The 19,639-nt window shown below is 38.0% G+C and overlaps 1 protein-coding gene across 1 annotated transcript in view; it reads left to right on the top strand.

Annotated features, from left to right (window-relative positions):
• The window catches only part of LOC106872187 (formylglycine-generating enzyme), a 45,857-nt gene that overhangs the window by 11,415 nt on the left and 14,803 nt on the right, over window positions 1-19,639 (top strand). The window contains exon 3 of the mRNA XM_014919085.3: window positions 11,782-11,864. Coding sequence (XP_014774571.1) covers window positions 11,782-11,864 — 83 coding nt within the window. The remainder of the gene's footprint in view (window positions 1-11,781; window positions 11,865-19,639) is intronic.

Consider the following 19,639-nt stretch of genomic DNA (forward strand, 5'->3'; position numbering starts at 1 on the left):
CAAAGATCTTTTCTGACAAGAGTTAATTATTTAACACTCGAATGGAGCGTCAGAATTTTACAAAAACTGACAATGATGACTTTATTACATATGCCAGAGTAGTCAACTGTATGTGTGAAAAATTTAAACTTCAGGAACTCACTCAGGATATGTTTAAATCCCTTTTCTTCGTACAAAGCCTTAGGGCAACCAGAGAAAAAGAAATTCAGGCAAGGATTCTCTCAAAAATGGGAGCAAGTGAACCAAGACTTAACCCTACAAACCATTGCAGAAGAATGTCAAACAATGGTAAATCTGAAACACGACGTGAAAAAAATTTAAGAGAAAGATTCAGCAAAAATATAGATGTGTTGACCTGGAAAGTACAACCAAAAGAGAGTGCCAGACCCCAATCCATGTTATGCATGTCGAGGCCTATACTTCAGAAAAGTGTGTCTGTTTAAAAATCAGAAACGCTATAGTTGTCAAAAACTTGGTCACAAGAGCTCACACTGCAGGACAAGATTATGAGAGTTGAACTCAAAAAGTTGTGTTCAAGAAAATTAAAGAGTACATTATTATATCATTTGCATCACAGATCTCCAGCAGCCTTGTACCCTCCTCATTTTGGGAACCAATTCCGGCTCCTGCTTGCACTTCATGAAAGATACCTTGGTGCCACCCAATATATCCATTGAAATCACCAGCCATGAAGATAAGGTCACAGTCATTTATCTTTAAAATGGCCTGCAGAAGTATCATATAAACAGTCCTTCTGTTCATTTGGCAAACCCAGTCGGCAGGCGGGGGGAGATGATTATTGTTGTGCTATTATGCAGAACTAGTCTAACCTTAAGTACTCTATCACATACTCTGGTTACTTCAATCACTTTATTCACCCATTTCTCTGCTAGAACTATGCCAACACCTATCCCATCACTGTTGCCTTCCCAGAATTTATACCTATGTCTCCTCTCCACCAGACTTCTTGGATGCAGCACACATCAACCTGTCTCCTTTCAAGCATCTCAACAATCTCACCAGACCCACCCTTCAATGTGCTTATATTGACAGTGCTGATTCTGAGTGGACATAAAGGGATGCTGGAGGTAACATGGAGAGCGATAACCGCGACTCTCAGTATCTGAAAAGAAGGTTGTAATGAGCATTTGCCAGCAAACATGTCATTAGCAGTTGTCCTCGCATTTAATCCTCCATCATTCATGTCACACTTGCTACTGCCACTGGACATGGGTGTTGCGCTGGCATTAGTACAGAAGTGTTAGTACAGATACCAGTAAATACTTATATAGCTTAAGGAGTTAATCGAGTATTATGACCACCAACACTGGCATCCGTGCAAAGCAATGTTAATACAAATACAGGTAAGTAAATTAGGTAGAGAAATAGAGTAAAGGTAGTTAATTTATTGAATTAGGTAGGTAGAGAGGATAAGGGAAGTTGATTCATCATGTATTGCTGGTGATGAATTAGTAAAGCTATAGGAGCTGAGTGCAACATGCTCACCTTTAGTTCTGTTTTTAGGGGAGCAAAGTACCCAGCCACAGTGTATGTATGTGTGTGTGTGTGTTTTGCAGCAAAGTGGGTGACACTACTGGGCGAGGAGATGGGGCCAGGGAGGGTTGCCATGAAAGGTTCCAGTGCAGAAGAGAGATTTTTGGTATAAGTGGTGGGGGTGGGAATGGGTTGGCACATCACACATGAGCAAACATCTTGGTAGATACAGGCAAATTCTGTTTATATTTATATTTACATTTATGGATCAAGCATAAAATAAACTAATTGAATTTAGCACTGTCGGTGCCAGCATAAAATTAAATAAAGTTAAATCAAAATGAATCAGGTTACATTAAAATTAGATTGAAGTAAGTTGGAAGTTAATAGAGTGACAAGAAGATCTAGAATAGCTGTAGACAAGAACTCTTAACTTATCTCTGCATAATCTCAGCATGCAATGTGTGTCTGGTAAGAATGTGTGTGTATGTGTATAAAATAAGGAGTAAATATTCATGTAGATGTTATTATTATCTGCAGTAAAAATAAATAATTGATAATAACAACAACAGGTGGCAGCAGGCATTAAACAGTGCTAGATAGATATACAATTAAAATTTATATTTATCATAAGGGCACTTAAGGCGCCTACCTGCTAGAAAGTGGAGTTAAAACTCTCAACTTAACCACCAATGACACAAAAAAGTTTAGCATACCATCACAGCTTAATGCTATATAGTTTGGCATTTGGAAATTCAACTCATCATGTTGGAGTCTGCTGGCATTCTGAATTGTTTCACATCAAATTCAGAACAATTTCAGCGTAAATATATTTATAATAAGGAGTAAATATTCAACATAATGAGTTGAATTTTTCACTTGATAAGACTTGCTGAAGACAGTTAAGACATTTCGCCAAAACTCGAAATCATGATACAAGTATATCCAAATGCGAAGCTGTGATGGTATGTTAAATTGTTTTGCTTGTGTACCCGACTACTCTTGTTGTCTGTTGAATTTTTCAGTGTCATTGGTGGTTAAGTTGAGGGTTTTAACTCCACTTTCTAGCAGGTAGGTGCCCTTATGATAAATATATATCCTTTTCTTTTTCTTTTATTCTTTTACTTGTTTCAGTCATTTGACTGCAGCCATGCTGGAGCACCACCTTTAGTCAAACAAATCAACCCTAGGACTTATAATTTGTTAGCCTAGTACTATTGGTCTCTTTTGCTGATCCGCTAGGTTACGGGGATGTAAACACACCAGCATTGGTTGTCAAGCGATGTTGTGGGGGGGGGGGACAAACACACACACACACACACATATAACAGGCTTCTTTCAGTTTCCGTCTACCAAATTCACTCACAAGGCTTTGTTCAGCCCAAAGCTATAGTAGAAGACACTTGCCCAAGGTGCCACACAGTGGGACTGAACCCGGAACCATGTGGTTGGTAAGCAAGCTACTTACCACACAGCCATGATTTAATGTTCACTTTCTATGCTGGCATGGGTTGGATGATTTGACAGGAGCTGGCAAGCCAAGGATCTGCACCAGGCTCCAATTGTCTGTTTTAACATGGTTTCTATGGCTGAATGCTCTTCCTACTGCCAACTACTTTACAGAGTGTACAGGGTGCTTTTTACGTCTCACGCACACACGTGTTATTGGCATGCAAGTAGTGTCCTTCATCTCCAATCTTTCATGAAAACATGTCTGTTCATGGGGAAATATTACCTTACTTGGAAGCAGGTGAGGGTTGGTGACAGCAAGGACAGCCAACCATACAAAAAATGCCTTCTACAACTGAATTCCCTCGCAATGCTACAGTAGACAACACTTGCCTAAGGTACCACATAGTGGGACTGAACCCAAAACCACTTGGTTGGCAAGCAAGCTTCTTAACAACACTGCCACACCTGCTCTTATACCCCACCCCCCTGCACCTAAATCTTTAATCTCATTTCCTCTGACACTCACATCTTTTCCCCCTGTCTCTAACACAACACTGCTGCCAGGATACAATCTATATTCCAACTTATTTAGAAAGGTGCTGACAGCAGAGTCTAATTTTCTCTTTGTTCTACATAGAACAGCCACACAAAGTAATATCAAACCATTGCAGTTAAGCATTGTTACTAGGAGGATCTCTCAGAGATTTTTAAACCAGCCACTTTAGCTTGTTACAAGATCAGTGACTGGTAGTCGCTTCTTTGTTTACATATTGTGAGTAGGGACAGGTAGCTGCCATGTCTAGTGGGCAAACATCCAGTACTGAGGACAGAAAAGCATCTAGAAACCTGACCAGGTCTACTGGTTTTGCCATGCTGGAGTGGGGGTGGTTCACTCCCTTACTTGCAATAGAACAGACACAGATTATGTGTTGTTAACCAGTGGGAAAATATGTTTTCCTGGGGTTAAAATGTAGTAGCATTTGTTCTACATAGAACAGCCACATAAAGTGGTATCAGAATGTTATGATAAACTGATTACTCTTGCTGAAAATCTTTCTCTCATTCATCATCATCATCATCGTTTAATGTCTGCCTTCCATGCTAGCATGAGTGGGACAGTTTCACAAGAGCCGGCCAGGCAGAAGCCTGCACCAGACTTCTGTGACTGTTTTGGCAGGATTTTTACACCTTGATGCTCTTCCTAACACCAACCACTCAGCAGAGTGGACTTAGTGCTTTTTACGGGGCACAAGCACAGGTGAGGTTAGTTTTGGAAAGGTTTTTACAGCTGGAAGCCCTTCCAAACACCAAGCACTTTACAGTGTGGACTGGGTGCTTTTAAGTGGCATCTGCACTGACAGGGTCATCAAATATTTGCAAGACTGAAAAAAAAAAAAAACATTCTTCTGAATCAGTAGTTTTCAGCCAGGGTGCATGTGACCATTGGGTGGGGTCTGTATAATATTTACTTGTTAATATGCAATCAGTTAGTTATACCTCTACAATACACAGAATACTTTAACAATTTTTTAATACAATTCCTAATAATGAATAAATTATAAGAATATTATAGGATTTTTTAAGCATCAAATGGCTATGGGGGTCCACCAGTTGAAATAGGAATCTAAGGGGTGCATAGGGACAAAAATGGTTAATCTGTTAATCTGTGGTCGTCATCACTCTCCAAACTCATTACTATTACCAAAGATTATTTAATTATCTTTTGTTTTACATTGATGACAACTGTCTAATCCTACTTCTCCCTGTCTCACCATCATCATCTTAGGTAACTTCACTGCACCATCTCTTAGCTCCCACATTGACACTGTTGACATAGACAGCTCAGAATGGTAAATCATTCTCAAGCTTTAATTTTGTCTGTTACTCTCTCTCTCTCTGAATATTAATGACCTGCCTGCTCTAACTTCTACACACTGTTACTTCTACATAGATGATACTACCATTCGTTTCTATTAAACTTCCACAGACAAATCTAGACACTCCCTGCTAGATCTGCACAACCTTCATGTACAGAAACCAGGAAAAAAAACCAAAAAAAAAAACAAAACAAAGAAAAACATTTTCTAGTGACACATGTTAACATAGTTTCATTGAAAAGTAGAAAAACACAATCATTCTGTATATCTATGAAACAGGTTTCTGTTTCACTTGATCTACATATGAACAACTCACAACTGAAACTGTCAAGTTGCTTCACAAAAATTGCTTCAAGTTGCTTCACAAAAATTGCTTCAAGTTGCTTCACAAAAATTGCTTCAAGTTGCTTCACAAAAATCCAGTGATCTTTCAAAGCATTTTCACCAACAGTCACATGTGCAGATGACGTACATTATTACTAATACTGCGCTGACTACAAAGTCACTTTTCCAGTAGTATTATTCTCCAATGTTATGTATTACTGTTGATATATAACAGCATAAAGTTGTAATTAATTATACTTTTCATAGGCGCAGGGGTGGCTGTGTGGTAAGTAGCTCGCTTACCAACCACATGGTTCTGGGTTCAGTCCCACTGTGTGGCACCTTGGGAAAGTGTCTTCTACTATAGCCTCGGGCCGACCAGAGCCTTGTGAGTGGATTTGGTAGACGGAAACTGAAAGAAGCCTGTCATATATATATATATATATGACAGGCTTCTTTCAGTTTCCGTCTACCAAATCCAATTATATATATATATATATATATATATATATATATATATAATTTTTTTTCTCCGTGTTTTTCTCCTTGTCTCCGTATTCTTTCTGTTGAAGAGCGTAGCTCGAAACGTCAAAGACTTTCCGTATTCCCGAGCGTCATACTAATATATACTTTTGTTATTTACACCACCTCTCCTCGTCTGTTGTTATTATTTGTATATTCTCCCATATATATATATATATATATATATATATATATATATATATATATATATATATATATATATGGGAGAATATACAAAAAATAACAACAGACGAGGACAGGTGGTGTAAATAACAAAAGTATATATTAGTATGACGCTCGGGAATACGGAAAGTCTTTGACGTTTCGAGCTACGCTCTTCAACAGAAAGAATACGGAGACAAGGAGAAAAATACGGAGAAAAAAAATTGAATAGTGTTCAGTCAACGGTCAATCATAATAATGGCCGATCATAACAATGACTGACCGGAAGTTAGAAATTCTTATTTCAGGAGAGCTAAGAAAGGGGGAGATAACAAACGGTGATCGGGAACGAGGGGCTGTGTGTGGGAGGTAGACTGCTGGTGATCTTGACGTATGTAGTGTGAAAATGGGGGAAGGGAGAAAGGAAGAAAGTAGTTGGTCAGTTGTAGTGTGTGCGTGGTGTGATGCGAGGGTATTGGTGTGGTGTGCGTGGTGTGATGCAAGGGTATTGGTGTGGTGTGATGTGAGGGTGTTGGGAGGTGGGGAAGACATGGGTGGAGTGTGGGGTAGAGGTAGGGGTATGTGGGTAGGGTGGGGTATGTGGGTAGGGGTGGGTGGTGGGTGTAAGGAATTGGATGGGGTGGAGTGGGAAGGTAGAGTAGGAGTGTGTTGGGGTGTGGTGGGATGAGCTTATGAGGGGGTGTTGACGAGGAGGGAGAAGGGGAAGGTGGATGTAAGAGAGGGGGAAGATGGGTATGGGAGGGGAGAGGAGAGAGGGTGGGTATAAGAGAGGGAAGGGGGATTGAGAGAGGGGGAAGGTGGGTATGGGGGGGAGAAAGAGGGGAAGATGGGTATGGGGGGAGAAAGAGAGGAAGAGAAAGAGAGTGAGAGAGAGGGAAGAGGGGTATGGGGGGGAAGAAGAAAGGAAGAGAAAGAGAGTGAGAGAGAGGGGAAGAGAGTGAGAGAGTAAGGGTGAGAGAGTAAGAGAGTAAGAGTGTAGAGAGTAGGAGAGTAGGAGAGTAGAGAGTAGGAGAGTAAGAGTGTAGAGAGTAAGAGTGAGAGAGGGGGGGAGGGGGGAGTACGAGAGAAGAGAGTGAGAGAGAGTAAGAGAGAGGAGAGAAAGAGTAGGGGTGAAGAGAAGTGGGAGTGGAGAGAAGTATGAAGAGAGGTACAAAGAAGTAGGAGTCGGAGCAGGAGGTGGGGGAGGGGAGAGATGGGTGGTAGGAGGGAGGGTGGGGTTAGATGAAGAGTGGAGGGGAGTTGAGCCCATGTGGCGCAAAGGAGCGAAGATAGAAGATTAACCCCTGTTCACGGCGCAAACGGGAGTCCGGATGGCCCCTGTGCATGGACAATCCAAACACAGACAGGTGTTGCCGCAAGGAGTGGCCGGCAGAACGGAAGTGGCGTGACACCGGGGTGTCATTGCCGACGTTGATATCTCGGAGGTGTTCCGCGAATCGGTCGGCCAGGCGCCGCCCCGTTTGTCCGATGTACAGGGATTGGCAGAGAGAGCAGGAGAGGCAATATATGATGTTGGTAGACGTGCAGGTGAAGGAGTCGGTGATGCGATAGGGTCGGTGATGGGTGCTGGTGAGGAGGGTGGTGTTGGAGAGGTAAGGGCAAGTGCGGCAGCGTGGACGGGAGCAGGGGAAAGAGCCAGGTTGGGAGGTTGGGTTGGGGAAGAAGCTGTGGACCAAGAGGTCCCGTAGGTTGTGGGCTCGTTTGAAGGAGGGGAGGGGTCGATTAGGGAAGATGTGGGAGGTGGAGGGGTCGGACTGGAGGCGCCGAAAAGCTCGGAGAATGGAGCGTTGGAGGGGTAGGGTGGTGGGATGGTAGGTGAGGGGAAAAGGGAGGCGGGAAACGGCAGGGCGGGTTCGGGGGGAGAGAGCAGATGCACGGTCCACAGAACGTGCTCTGGCAAGGGCGGTGTGGATGGTGGTGGGTGGATATCCACGCAGGCTAAAGTGGTGAGCCATGAGTTGAGACTGAGTCTCAAAGTCATGGCTGTCGCTACAAAGTCTGCGTAGACGGAGGAATTGGGAATAGGGGATGGAAAGTTTTGTGTGTCTAGGGTGGGAGGAGGAGAAGTTGAGATAGGAGTGTGAGTCTGTGTGTTTGTAGTGGATGGAGGTGCTAAGGGCGGAGTGGAGGATGCTGACCGAAATGTCGAGAAAGGGGACAGAGGTGTCAGAGACAGTACAGGAGAAGTGGAGGGCAGGATGGAAAGATTGAACGAAAGAGAGGAACGAGTCAAGATGTTCGCGGGAGAGAGAGGTGGCACCGATACAGTCGTCGATATACCGACCGTATAGTTCGGGAGTGGGACCAGTGAAACTGGAGAATATTTGGGCCTCAACATAACCAACGAAGAGGTTCGCGTAGTTGGGTATATATATATATATATATATATATGTGTGTGTGTGTGTGTGTATAAGTTTGTGTGTCTGTGTTTGTCCCCCAACATCGCTTGACAACCGATGGTGGTGTGTTTACGTCCCCGTAACTTAGCGGTTCGGCAAAAGAGGCCAATAGAATAAGTACTAGGCTTACAAAGAATAAGTCCTCGGGTCGATTTCTTCGACTAAAGGCGGTGCTCCAGCATGGCCACAGTCAAATAACTGAAACAAGTAAAAGAGAGTAACACAGCATATGATATAATCTATCAAGTATTTAGGAAATTTAAAAGCATTTATTTTTGACTTGTTTTAGGGATTAGATTGCAGCCATGCTGGGGCACCACCTTGAAGAATTTTAGTCAAATGAATCAACACTCATACTTTTTTTTTAAAAGCTTGATACTTATTTTTTTGGTATTTTATTTCTTTATTGCCCACAAGGAGCTAAACATAGAGGGGACAGACAAAGGGATTAAGTCGATTACATCGTCCCCAGTGCGTAACTGGTACTTAATTTATCGACCCCGAAAGGATGAAAGGCAAAGTCAACCTCGGCGGAATTTGAACTCAGACCGTAGCGGCAGACGAAGTACCGCTAAGCATTTCGCCCAACGTGCTAACGTTTCTGCCAGCTCACCGCCTTATTTTTTTGGTATCTATTTGCTGAACTACCAAGTTACAAGGATGTAAACACACCAACACCAGTTGTAAAGTGGTGATGGGGGACAAACACAGATACAAAGACACAGACGTGCACATAGATATATGTGTGTGTGTATGACAGGCTTCTTTCCGTTTCCATCTACCGAATCCACTCACAAGGCTTTGGTCGACCTGAGGCTGTAGTTGATGATACTTGCCTAATATGCCATGCAGTGGGACTGAACCCAGAACCGTGTGATTGGGAGGCAAACTTCTTACCACACTGCCACACCAGTGTTTCTTCATAAATATAACAATATAAATTAGTTGTATATAAACTCCCAATCTTTCATTTTCCTATGTATCAACAGAAAACCTTGAGCTTGACAGGTCTTATTGGGCAAAATAATGTAACTTGTTGCACAGTGTCTATTGTTGAAGAAAAATATCTGAAAAACATCTGAAATCAGATGAGATTTCACAATGTTTTTCATAAAGTTTTTTTATGGTAAATTAAAACATGTTTAACCCATTAATGTTCAGATTACTCTGTTAAATGTAATAATTTTTCACTCAAATTGTTTTTAATTAATCATGCATTATCTCATAGCTTTGAGGTTTCAAAGATGTGATTATTTATTTTTAGAATGTCAATGTAGGTTAGGTGTGAGAGGCTAGATATGGCTAGTCCAAATATAAAACATGAAGAATATTTGGGCCAGATATGGTCAGTTTAAATGCTAAATGATTAACCCATTTGTTACCATATTTCTGTTGAAATACACCCATTTATTTCAGTTAATTTTTAAAATAATGAAAAAAACAGTATTATAATTTATCATTATTAAACAGATTTTTGAAACACAAGTTAACATGAAATTTTTAATGAGGAATTTTAATTTAGATCACTTTAACCCTTTTATTACCATATTTCTGTTGAGAAACTCGGTGTTTCTTTCAATTAATTTTAAATATAACAAAGAATTTAGTATAATAATTTAGTTATCATTAAGCTAGTGTTAGGAACATAAAACTGTGACTAAGGTTTGGTGTAAGATTTTAATTCAGAACTTTTGGAAACAAGACATTTGTTCTACAGAGCCAGAGGCCGTTTCAGGTGGGTTGATATCAAAACGGTTAAAGTATGAAGTTTGTATCATAGAATCAGGCGTAACCCCAGCCAGGTTAGTATTAAAAAGGTTAAATTTAGTGTCTGCTAGAAACAGCACAAGAAATAGAATTTGGAATGTGAAAATGTAATCTGTTAAAAGAGAATTTAGCAATTGTTCGTAAAATGTAGATGAAACCATAATAGAAATATTGTTAATTCAAAAGTCATGGTGTCTAATTGTAACAGCAGTGTGTGTGTGAAGACAAATGTGTCTGTTAGAATATTAATATCTATATAAACATATGGATGAGAGAGTATGTATGTTAGTTTGAGAGCTCAAAAAGTCCTTTTTCTACTCTGTTCAGTGGATGTTAGCAAGTTGTTTGTTGAACAGTGAGCATACCAAAAGTAAACAATTTGATTGGCTGAAAACAGCCAATGAAAATAGTTATGTGATGTGCTTCTGAAAATGTTTTCTGCTCTGTCTGAAAAAGTGATTTGGTCCACATGACAAACAAACAAGTCAGCTCAATACTTGTGATAATTGGGTAATGGAACCATGTGACAATTAAAAAGTGCACCAAAATTAAGACAAACAAAATTATGATAATAGCAGCTGATTGCAATAGTGTATAATGTATCTGTGTATGTTTATCTCCCTGCCTCTGTGTGTATGTGTGAGAGAAAGAGAGAGAGAGAATATGAAAGGATAGCAGGGTAACAATTACACAAGTTGTTGTAGTAGAGCCTCAACATTGATTGTGCAAACTTATGGTGTCAAAGGTATTCTAGCTATGACCATTCTACTTTTTCTCTTTTGTCATAGTGTATCCAGGACTATATTTTCCAACATGTGCTTCCCTTTCTTTTTAAAACGATAAGGTATGATAGGCGTAGAAGTGGCTGTGTGGTAAGTAGTTTGCTCACCAACCACATGGTTTCGGGTTCAGTCCCACTGTGTGGCACCTTGGGCAAGTGTCTTCTACTATAGCCTCGGGCCGACTAAAGCCTTGTGAGTGGATTTGGTAGACGGAAACTGAAAGAAGCCCGTCGTATATATGTATATATATATGTATGTGTGTGTGTGTATGTATAAAATTGTATATTAAGCACTTTGTGTTTGTTATGGTTTGATCCCCAGGCTATGGAAAAGCTGTCTTGCACAGAACTGATCCATTGTGCAAAAAATATTGGGGATTGCTGATTGTTATATTCTTATGCCTCCAATATTGTGCCGTTTTAAGGCGGCAAGCTAACAGAGACATTAGCAGGCGAGGCAAAATGCTTAGCAGTATTTTCTGTCTTTACATTCTGAGTTCTAATTCCACCGAGGTCGACTTTTCCTTTCATCCTTTCGGGGTTGATAAATTGAATACCAGTTGTGTACTGGGGTCGATCTAATCGACTGCCCCCTCCCCCCACCTCCCCAAAAATTTCGGGCCTTGCACCTAGAGTAGAAAAGAATATCGCAGCACGGTTGATCATGTCGACAATAGGTAAAGAATACACTGTAACAGTGTTATAACAATACAAAATAGAAACAGCAGCAGTAATAAACACATAACGAACCAACAATCAATATTTCCAACACACTAACTCAGACTGTACCTGGACTTCGAAGATCAAATTACAAACTACATCAGACCTCTACTATGCATATGTAGTGGTCTTGTCTATTCTCATCAAAGAGTCTTGTACTCTCGCCACAACACTGATCTATAGGATTGTAGATAACTTGTTAAAGATTAATTTTATGTTTGATTTCCATGGTATATATCTTCTTGTTTTTCTTTTTCTTTAGGTAACAGCTGCTCCTTGGTGGGTGTCTGTTAATGGAGCTTTCTGGAGAGCACCAGAAGGTAATGATTCATCAATAAAAGACAGGTGTGTATCTGACTTTGAATCATTATAAAATACCTGTATAAATATTTCATAGCTGTGTGTATGAGCTACCTCTCTCTCTGTCTAACTGCCCATCTGTCCAACTATCCATAAGCTTGTTTCTAGTTGTCGATGTATAGGGAACTGTGAGTATGAGGATGCTGCATTTCATCAGGGTACAATGCTACAGATTTATAGTAGAGTGAAATGAAATGATGTTGCTGAGAATAACTAACAGTGCAAGGAAAGGTATAGCTGTGTGGTTCAGTAGTTTGCTTCACAATCACATGGTTCAGCCAGATGCTCTTCCTGTCACCAACCCTTATCTGTTTTCGTGCAAATTAATATTTCCCCATGGCCAGACATGTATTCATGAAGGATTGGAAATGAATGAGATTGCTTATATGATGGTGACACTCATTTACAACTGCAATATAATGTCAACACACACACACTCAGATATTGGCAGGATGGGCTTTTTTCAGTTCCTGTCTGCCAAATCCACTTGCATCCACTTTAATCAATCTGGGGCTGTACAGTGGAACTGAACCTAAAGTGTGTTTAGGAAGAGAATTTTTCAATCACTTAGTCATACTATATGTATGTACATTATCTTTCTTTGTGTGTGTTAGTGTTGAGTGGTTTTATGCTGTTGTTTTTTATTTTACTTTTTTTTTTGTGAGAGGAAATCATACTAATACAGACACACACACATACACACCGAAATTTGCATTTATTAACATTGATGTATATATTATGTGTACATTGTTTTTGCTTGTGTGTGTGTGTGTTTTGTTTTGTGGAATGAAACCAGGAACCTATATGAGAACACACAGAAATTCACTGTTATCAATATAGATTTGTTCACCCTTGAAAGGGTGAAAGGCAGAGTTCAGCATCAACAAGATTTGAACACAGAACAGAAAGACAAGGAATTTTGTCTCGCACTCTAATGTTTCTTCAAATCCATCCGTTTCATATCTTAATATCATCCTCATCATTGTATGTCTGTTCTCATTCAGGGTTAATATTCGCCATGGAGCACCATATCTCACATGTACAATTTATTTAGGCATGGTTTCTATGACTAGATGTCCTTAACACCAACCACCTTACAGAATGTATTGTGTGTATTTTATCATAGCACCAGCACAAGAAAGGTTGTCCTTAAATGACTCTACCAACCAACAATTCTATTATTATTAATAGTAAGGGCAGCTGTCTGGCTTCTGTGCCAGTCGCATGTAAATAGCACCATTTGAGCGTGATCGTTACCAGTGTCGCCTTACTAGCACTTGTGCCGGTGGCACGTTAGAAAATGTTCGAGCAAGGTCGTTGCCTGTGCCGCTGGACTGGCTCCTGTGCAGGTGGCACATAAAATACACTATTTTAAGCGTGACCGTTGCCAGTACTGCCTGACTGGCCTTCGTGCTGGTGGCACATAAAGAGCACCCACTACACTCTCAGAGTGTAGAAACTCTGCCAAATCAGATTGGAGCCTGGTGTAGCCATCTGGTTCAACAGTCCTCAGTCAAATCGTCCAACCCATGCTAGCATAGAAGGCAGACGTTAAATGATGATGATGATGAATAAGAAAAATGGTTACATGTTACAGTTATGTGTCAACAGAATTTTAAACAAAACATAAACAGCTGGGTATTAAGAAAGTAAGCCCTTACTACTGTTTTGTATGTGAATGAGACAAAAAAAGGGGGAAAATGTGTGAGAGAGAGAGAGAGAGAACAGAAGAAAGAGAAAGAGAGAGAATTTTGTAAGCGTGCCTTATGTGTTAAGACCAAACTGTTTTGGTGATATCAAACATGGTATTTGTCTAGATTATGGTAAAATATAAGAACGCCTGGCTGCAGATGTTAATCTACTGTTTCATATCTCTCAGGGATCAATACAAACATTGGTTAATGTTTACTTAATATGTTCATTTACTATTATGTTGTGGTAAAATGGCTATTAAATTCTGAAATGAAATTCTCATGAATTTGAAAGTTATGTTAATTTGATGTAAATACTGAAATGTAAATGTGATTATAAGTTAACGACCATTTTTTCTGCTGAGAGCTTATATGCCCCAGCGTTAGACTATTTTTTACAGTCAATACATGATGAAAACTCAATCATATTTACAAAATTTTCACTTGTCACTCTTTCTTAACTTACACAAAATACTGAAAAGTAATTTTTACAAAGTTGATTAGTTATTACCAGTATACATTATACTACAGCTTTGTTTGTTATAATGAATTTTGGTTGTTTATTATATCTAATTATAATTAATAAAGAGAGGAGATGGCTAAAGAGGCTGCATTATATATGGAGGTCTCAAAATGCACTCTGTACACTCTTAACCCTTTAGCATTCAGATTATTCTATCAAACTTAATACTTCTTCATCCATATTGTTTTAAGCTAATCATGCATTATTTCGTAGCTTCAAGGTTTCAATGATGTTATCACCTATTTTTAGAATGACATTATAGGTTGGTGTGAGATATCAAATCTGGGTAGTTTTAACATAAAACAGGTAGATCATTTTGGGCCGGATATGGCCAGTTTAAACACTAAAGGGTTAAAGTGGTTGGCAAATGTATGGAGATAGAGAACATTCCTTAGTTTTGATGAGAACATGGCAACCTCTCTAGTGCTGGTGCTATGATAAAATGCATACAGTACATTTTGTAAGGTGGTTGGTGTTAAGAAGGATATCCAGCCATAGAAACCATGTGTAAATAAATTGTACATGTGAGACATGGTGCTCCGACACATCATGGAGAGTATTAACCCTAAATGAGAACTGATTTAGGCTGTGACAATCCATCCAAGCCAAGCCAGCATGGAAACAGGCATAAAATGATGAGGGTGATATTAAGATGTAGAACTGATAGATTTGAAAAAAACATCAGAGTGCTAGATAAAATTCCTTGTCTTCTGTTACAGTCATTTCTGTTCTGTGTTCAAATCTCACTGATGCCAACTCTGCCTTTGAAAGGTGAACAAATCTATATCAATCAAAGTGAATATCTGTCCGTGTGTCCACAGGGCTTCGTGGCTTCTTCCCACAAAAACAGAAGTACAGGCACCTTGATAGAATTGCTAGAACAACAAATGCCTTGTGGTGTTTTTTGGCTCTTTATGTTCTGAGCTCAAATCCTATTGAAGTCAACTTTGCTTTCATCTCTCTGGAATTGATGAAATATAGTACCAGTCAAATACTGGGGTAAATAATATTGACTAACATTCTCTTCCAAAACTTTCTGGCCTTTTGCCTATGATAGGAATGACAACAACAACAATAATAACCATTTCTAGTATAGACACAAGGCCTGAAATCTTTGCTGGAGGGGGGGGGGGTGTTAAGTCAATTACATTGGCCCTAGTGCGTAACTGGCACTTATTTAATCGACCCTGAAAGGATGAAAGGCAAAGTCGACCTCGGTGGAATTTGAACTCAGAACGTAGTGACGGGCGAAATACTGCTAAGCATTTTGTCCAGCATGCTAACGACTCTGCCAGCTTGCCGCCTTAATAATAATAATAATAATAATAATAATAATAATAATAATAATAATAATAATAATAATAATAATAATAATAATAATAATAATAATAATAATAATAATAATAATAATAATAATAATAATAATAATAATAATAATAATAATAATAATAATAATAATAATAATAATAATAATAATAATAATAATAATAATAATAATAATAATAATAATAATAATAATAATAATAATAATAATAATAATAATAATAATAATAATAATAATAATAATAATAATAATAATAATAATAATAATAATAATAATAATAATAATAATAATAATAATAATAATAATAATAATAATAATAATAATAATAATAATAATAATAATAATAATAATAATAATAATAATAATAATAATAATAATAATAATAATAATAATAATAATAATAATAATAATAATAATAATAATAATAATAATAATAATAATAATAATAATAATAATAATAATAATAATAATAATAATAATAATAATAATAATAATAATAATAATAATAATAATAATAATAATAATAATAATAATAATAATAATAATAATAATAATAATAATAATAATAATAATAATAATAATAATAATAATAATAATAATAATAATAATAATAATAATAATAATAATAATAATAATAATAATAATAATAATAATAATAATAATAATAATAATAATAATAATAATAATAATAATAATAATAATAATAATAATGTTTCTAATTTAGACACAAAGCCAGCAATTTTAAGAAGAAGGTATTCAGCAATACCATCAACTCTCATACTTTATTTCATCAAATCCTGCAAAGATGAAATACCAAGCTGACTTTGGCAGTTCTCATATGTAGACACATCTTTAATTTTACAGAAGGAAACAGTTGATTATGTCAAATCCAGTACTTGTCTGGCACTAAAGAAAAAAAAAAATTATTATAATAATAATAATCACTATACCAGCAAATGAGGAAGCTTCTAGATAGCCATCCAAAACTTGTTAGAAATAGCAATTGAATCTTTTTCAAATCACATTCTGCCGTCTTGAATAATAAAAAAAAAAAAAAAAGGACACCTAGAATAATGTTAACTTACAATCTCCAAAAGGACAGGATGGCCATGGTTAGAATGCTTTTGATCATATCTGCTCAAACAAGTTGACTTGGAGCTAAACAACAGCAATAATTTTACTGTATGAACAGAACTGGTTGAGATTTTAAATATCCTGTAGTAGCTTACCCTAATAACCTTTCCAACCAATTAACAATCTCAAAATGTCAAATCATTTATCAAGCGTCTTGTTTTTAAACATTTCTAGTTTGGCTCTATATCAGATTTATAATTCTAGTGGCTCTCTCTCATATTTTTTTATGTTAAACTTTTATTTCATGATTTGAAATTTTAATTCCTTTTTTTTTTTTCTCTTTTTGTCAAGTTCTGTTTGGGTTTATTAAACAGTCATGTAGGCACAGGCATAGCCAGGTGGTTTTGAAGCTTGGTTTGCAACCCTTTGGTTTCTGGTTCAGTTCTACTATGGGCCCCAGGCCAACCAATGCCTTATGAGTGAATTTAGTAGACAGAAACTGAACTGTGTGGAAATCTGTTGTATATATATTATAATGTGTGTCTTGCACCAAGTATCATTGTAGGACTCAACTCAAAACCATGTGATCAAGAAGCACAAATCGCAGTTTTTTTTTTAGACATTTTATCTTTCATTCTACAAACTTTATAGTTAATAATGTAAGCATACATACACCTCTTATATATTTCATTAAATTATTTTAGTTAATGAAAAACACCATTTCTTTATAATATATTATATTATATTCCTAGACCCAGGAAGACCTGGGATGAGGTGGTGAAGCACGACCTTCGAACATTAGGCTTCACCGAGGCAATGACTAGTGACCGAGACCTTTGAAAATATGCAGTGCATGAGAAGACCCAGCAAGCCAAGTGAGACCATAACCCATGGCCTATGCCAGCGGTGTAACCAGTACAGTGGAGCGCTAAGAGCACCATCCGAGTGTGATCGCTGCCAGAGCAGCTGACTGGCTTCCATGCCAGTGGCACGTAAAAAGCACCATTTGAACGTGTTCGTTACCAGCGTCGCCTTACTGGCACTTGCGCTGGTGGCACATGAAAAAACATTTCGAGCAAGGTTGTTGCCAATGCCGTTGGACTGGCTCCTGTGCAGGTGGCATGTAAAAAACACCACATGAGCATGGCCGTTGCCAGTACTGCCTGACTGCCGTTGGCATGTAAAAGCACCCATACACTCTTGGAGTGGTTGGCGTTAGGAAGGGCATCCAGCTGTAGAAACTCTGCCAGATCAGATTGGAGCCTGGTGCAGCCATCAGGTTCGCCAGTCCTTAATCAAATCATCCAACCCATGCTAGCATGGAAAGCTGACGTTAAACGATGATGATGATGATATATATATATATATATATATATATATATATATATATATATATATATATATATATATATATATATATATATATATATATATAATTAATATGAACAGCAATTTGCAATGTTTCACCAAAAAAGAGAATTACAAATGTCACTAAATGTGACTAGGGTGTTAGGAAACACCTACATTGCTAGAAATAAGAACTAAAGCACTCTAATGCTATAGTTAACGCACATGAATCAAAACATACACTAACAGGGACTTTAATTGTCCGAAATATGCTGATTGAGAATTCTTGATACTGACGTCAGTATAAAATGCTGTTTATACTAATTTTATATACACACATTAGCAAATCATGAAATCATCTAATAATTTGGATAATGGAAATATAAATACTAATAGCGAAGCAAGCCCAGAAAAATCCCAACATTCGAGCGGGCTTAACTGATGAGGCAACTGAAATTGCCAAAACTGATGTGGGTATTAAGAAATCTCGATCAGCATTTTTCAGACAAGTAAGGTCCCTGTTAGTGTGTATGTTTTCATTCATGTGCGTTAAGTACAGCATTAGAGTGCTTTAGTTCTTATTTCTAGCAATGTAGGTGTTTACTAACAGCCTAGTCACATTCAGTGACAATTATATGTATGTGTGTGTATGTGTATATATCATCATCATTATCGTTTAACGTCCGCCTTCCATGCTAGCATGAGTTGGATGATTTGGCTGAGTTCTGGCGAACCAGATGGCTGCACCAGGCTCCAATCTGATCTGGCAGAGTTTCTACAGCTGGATGCCCTTCCTAACGCCAACCACTCTGAGAGTGTAGTGGGTGCTTTTACGTGCCACTGGCACAAGGGCCAGTCAGGCAGTACTAGCAACGGCCAATCTCAAAATGGTGTTTTTTATGTGCCACCTGCACAGGAACCAGTCCAGCGATGCTGGTAACTATATATATATATATATATCAGGTCATCCCATAAGTTCTATCTGAGTTTTGAATAAAGAAAATAAGTGATCAAATTTTATAATTAATTGAAATTTAATCATCAATGTACTTTCCTTGATTATCTATGACTTCCTTTCATCTATTTACAAGCTTTTTAATCCCATCAATGTAAAACTCTTTTGGTTTCAAAGCAAAGAACTCTGAAATGTCAGTTTCAACCTCCTCCTGGCTTGCGAAAATTATGTCCCCCAAATGATTCTGTAAACTACCAAACAAATGGTAGTCTGAAGGAGCAAGGTCAGGAGAATAAGGTGGGTGAGGAACTTTTTCCCAGCCAGGCTCTTCGATCTTCTGTGATGTGATCTTTGCAGTGTATGGTCGCGCATTGTCCTGATGAAACATCACTCCTTTTCAATTCACTAAAGCGGGTTTTTTTTTTTTCAAAGCTTGGTTTAAACGCTCTAATTGCTGACAGTAGACTTGAGCATTGATTGTTGCATTAGGTGGTAACAATTCAAAGTGAATTACTCCTTTCCAATCCCACCAGATAGAGAGAAGAACCTTTTTCCCATGAAGTTCCCTTCTAAGTTGTGGTTGAGCTTTTTCCCTTTTACCAAGCCATTGTTTACGATGTTTAACATTTCGATAGAAGATCCATTTTTTTTCACCAGTCACAAGTCTATCCAAAAAGGGTGAAATGAGTTTGCAAGAATGGAGAGAAGAGCAGATGTCAACTCGGGATTTGTGGTTGCTTTCAGACAATTCACGAGGCACCCATTTTCCAAGTTTAGGAACATTTCCAAGTTGTTGAAGATGACGATGAACAGTTGTATGGTTCGAACTAAGCTTTATTGCCAATT

This window comes from Octopus bimaculoides, chromosome 4 (genome assembly GCF_046866305.1).
Source record: "Octopus bimaculoides isolate indiv1 chromosome 4, ASM4686630v1, whole genome shotgun sequence".
NCBI classification, from domain to species: Eukaryota; Metazoa; Mollusca; class Cephalopoda; order Octopoda; family Octopodidae; genus Octopus; species Octopus bimaculoides.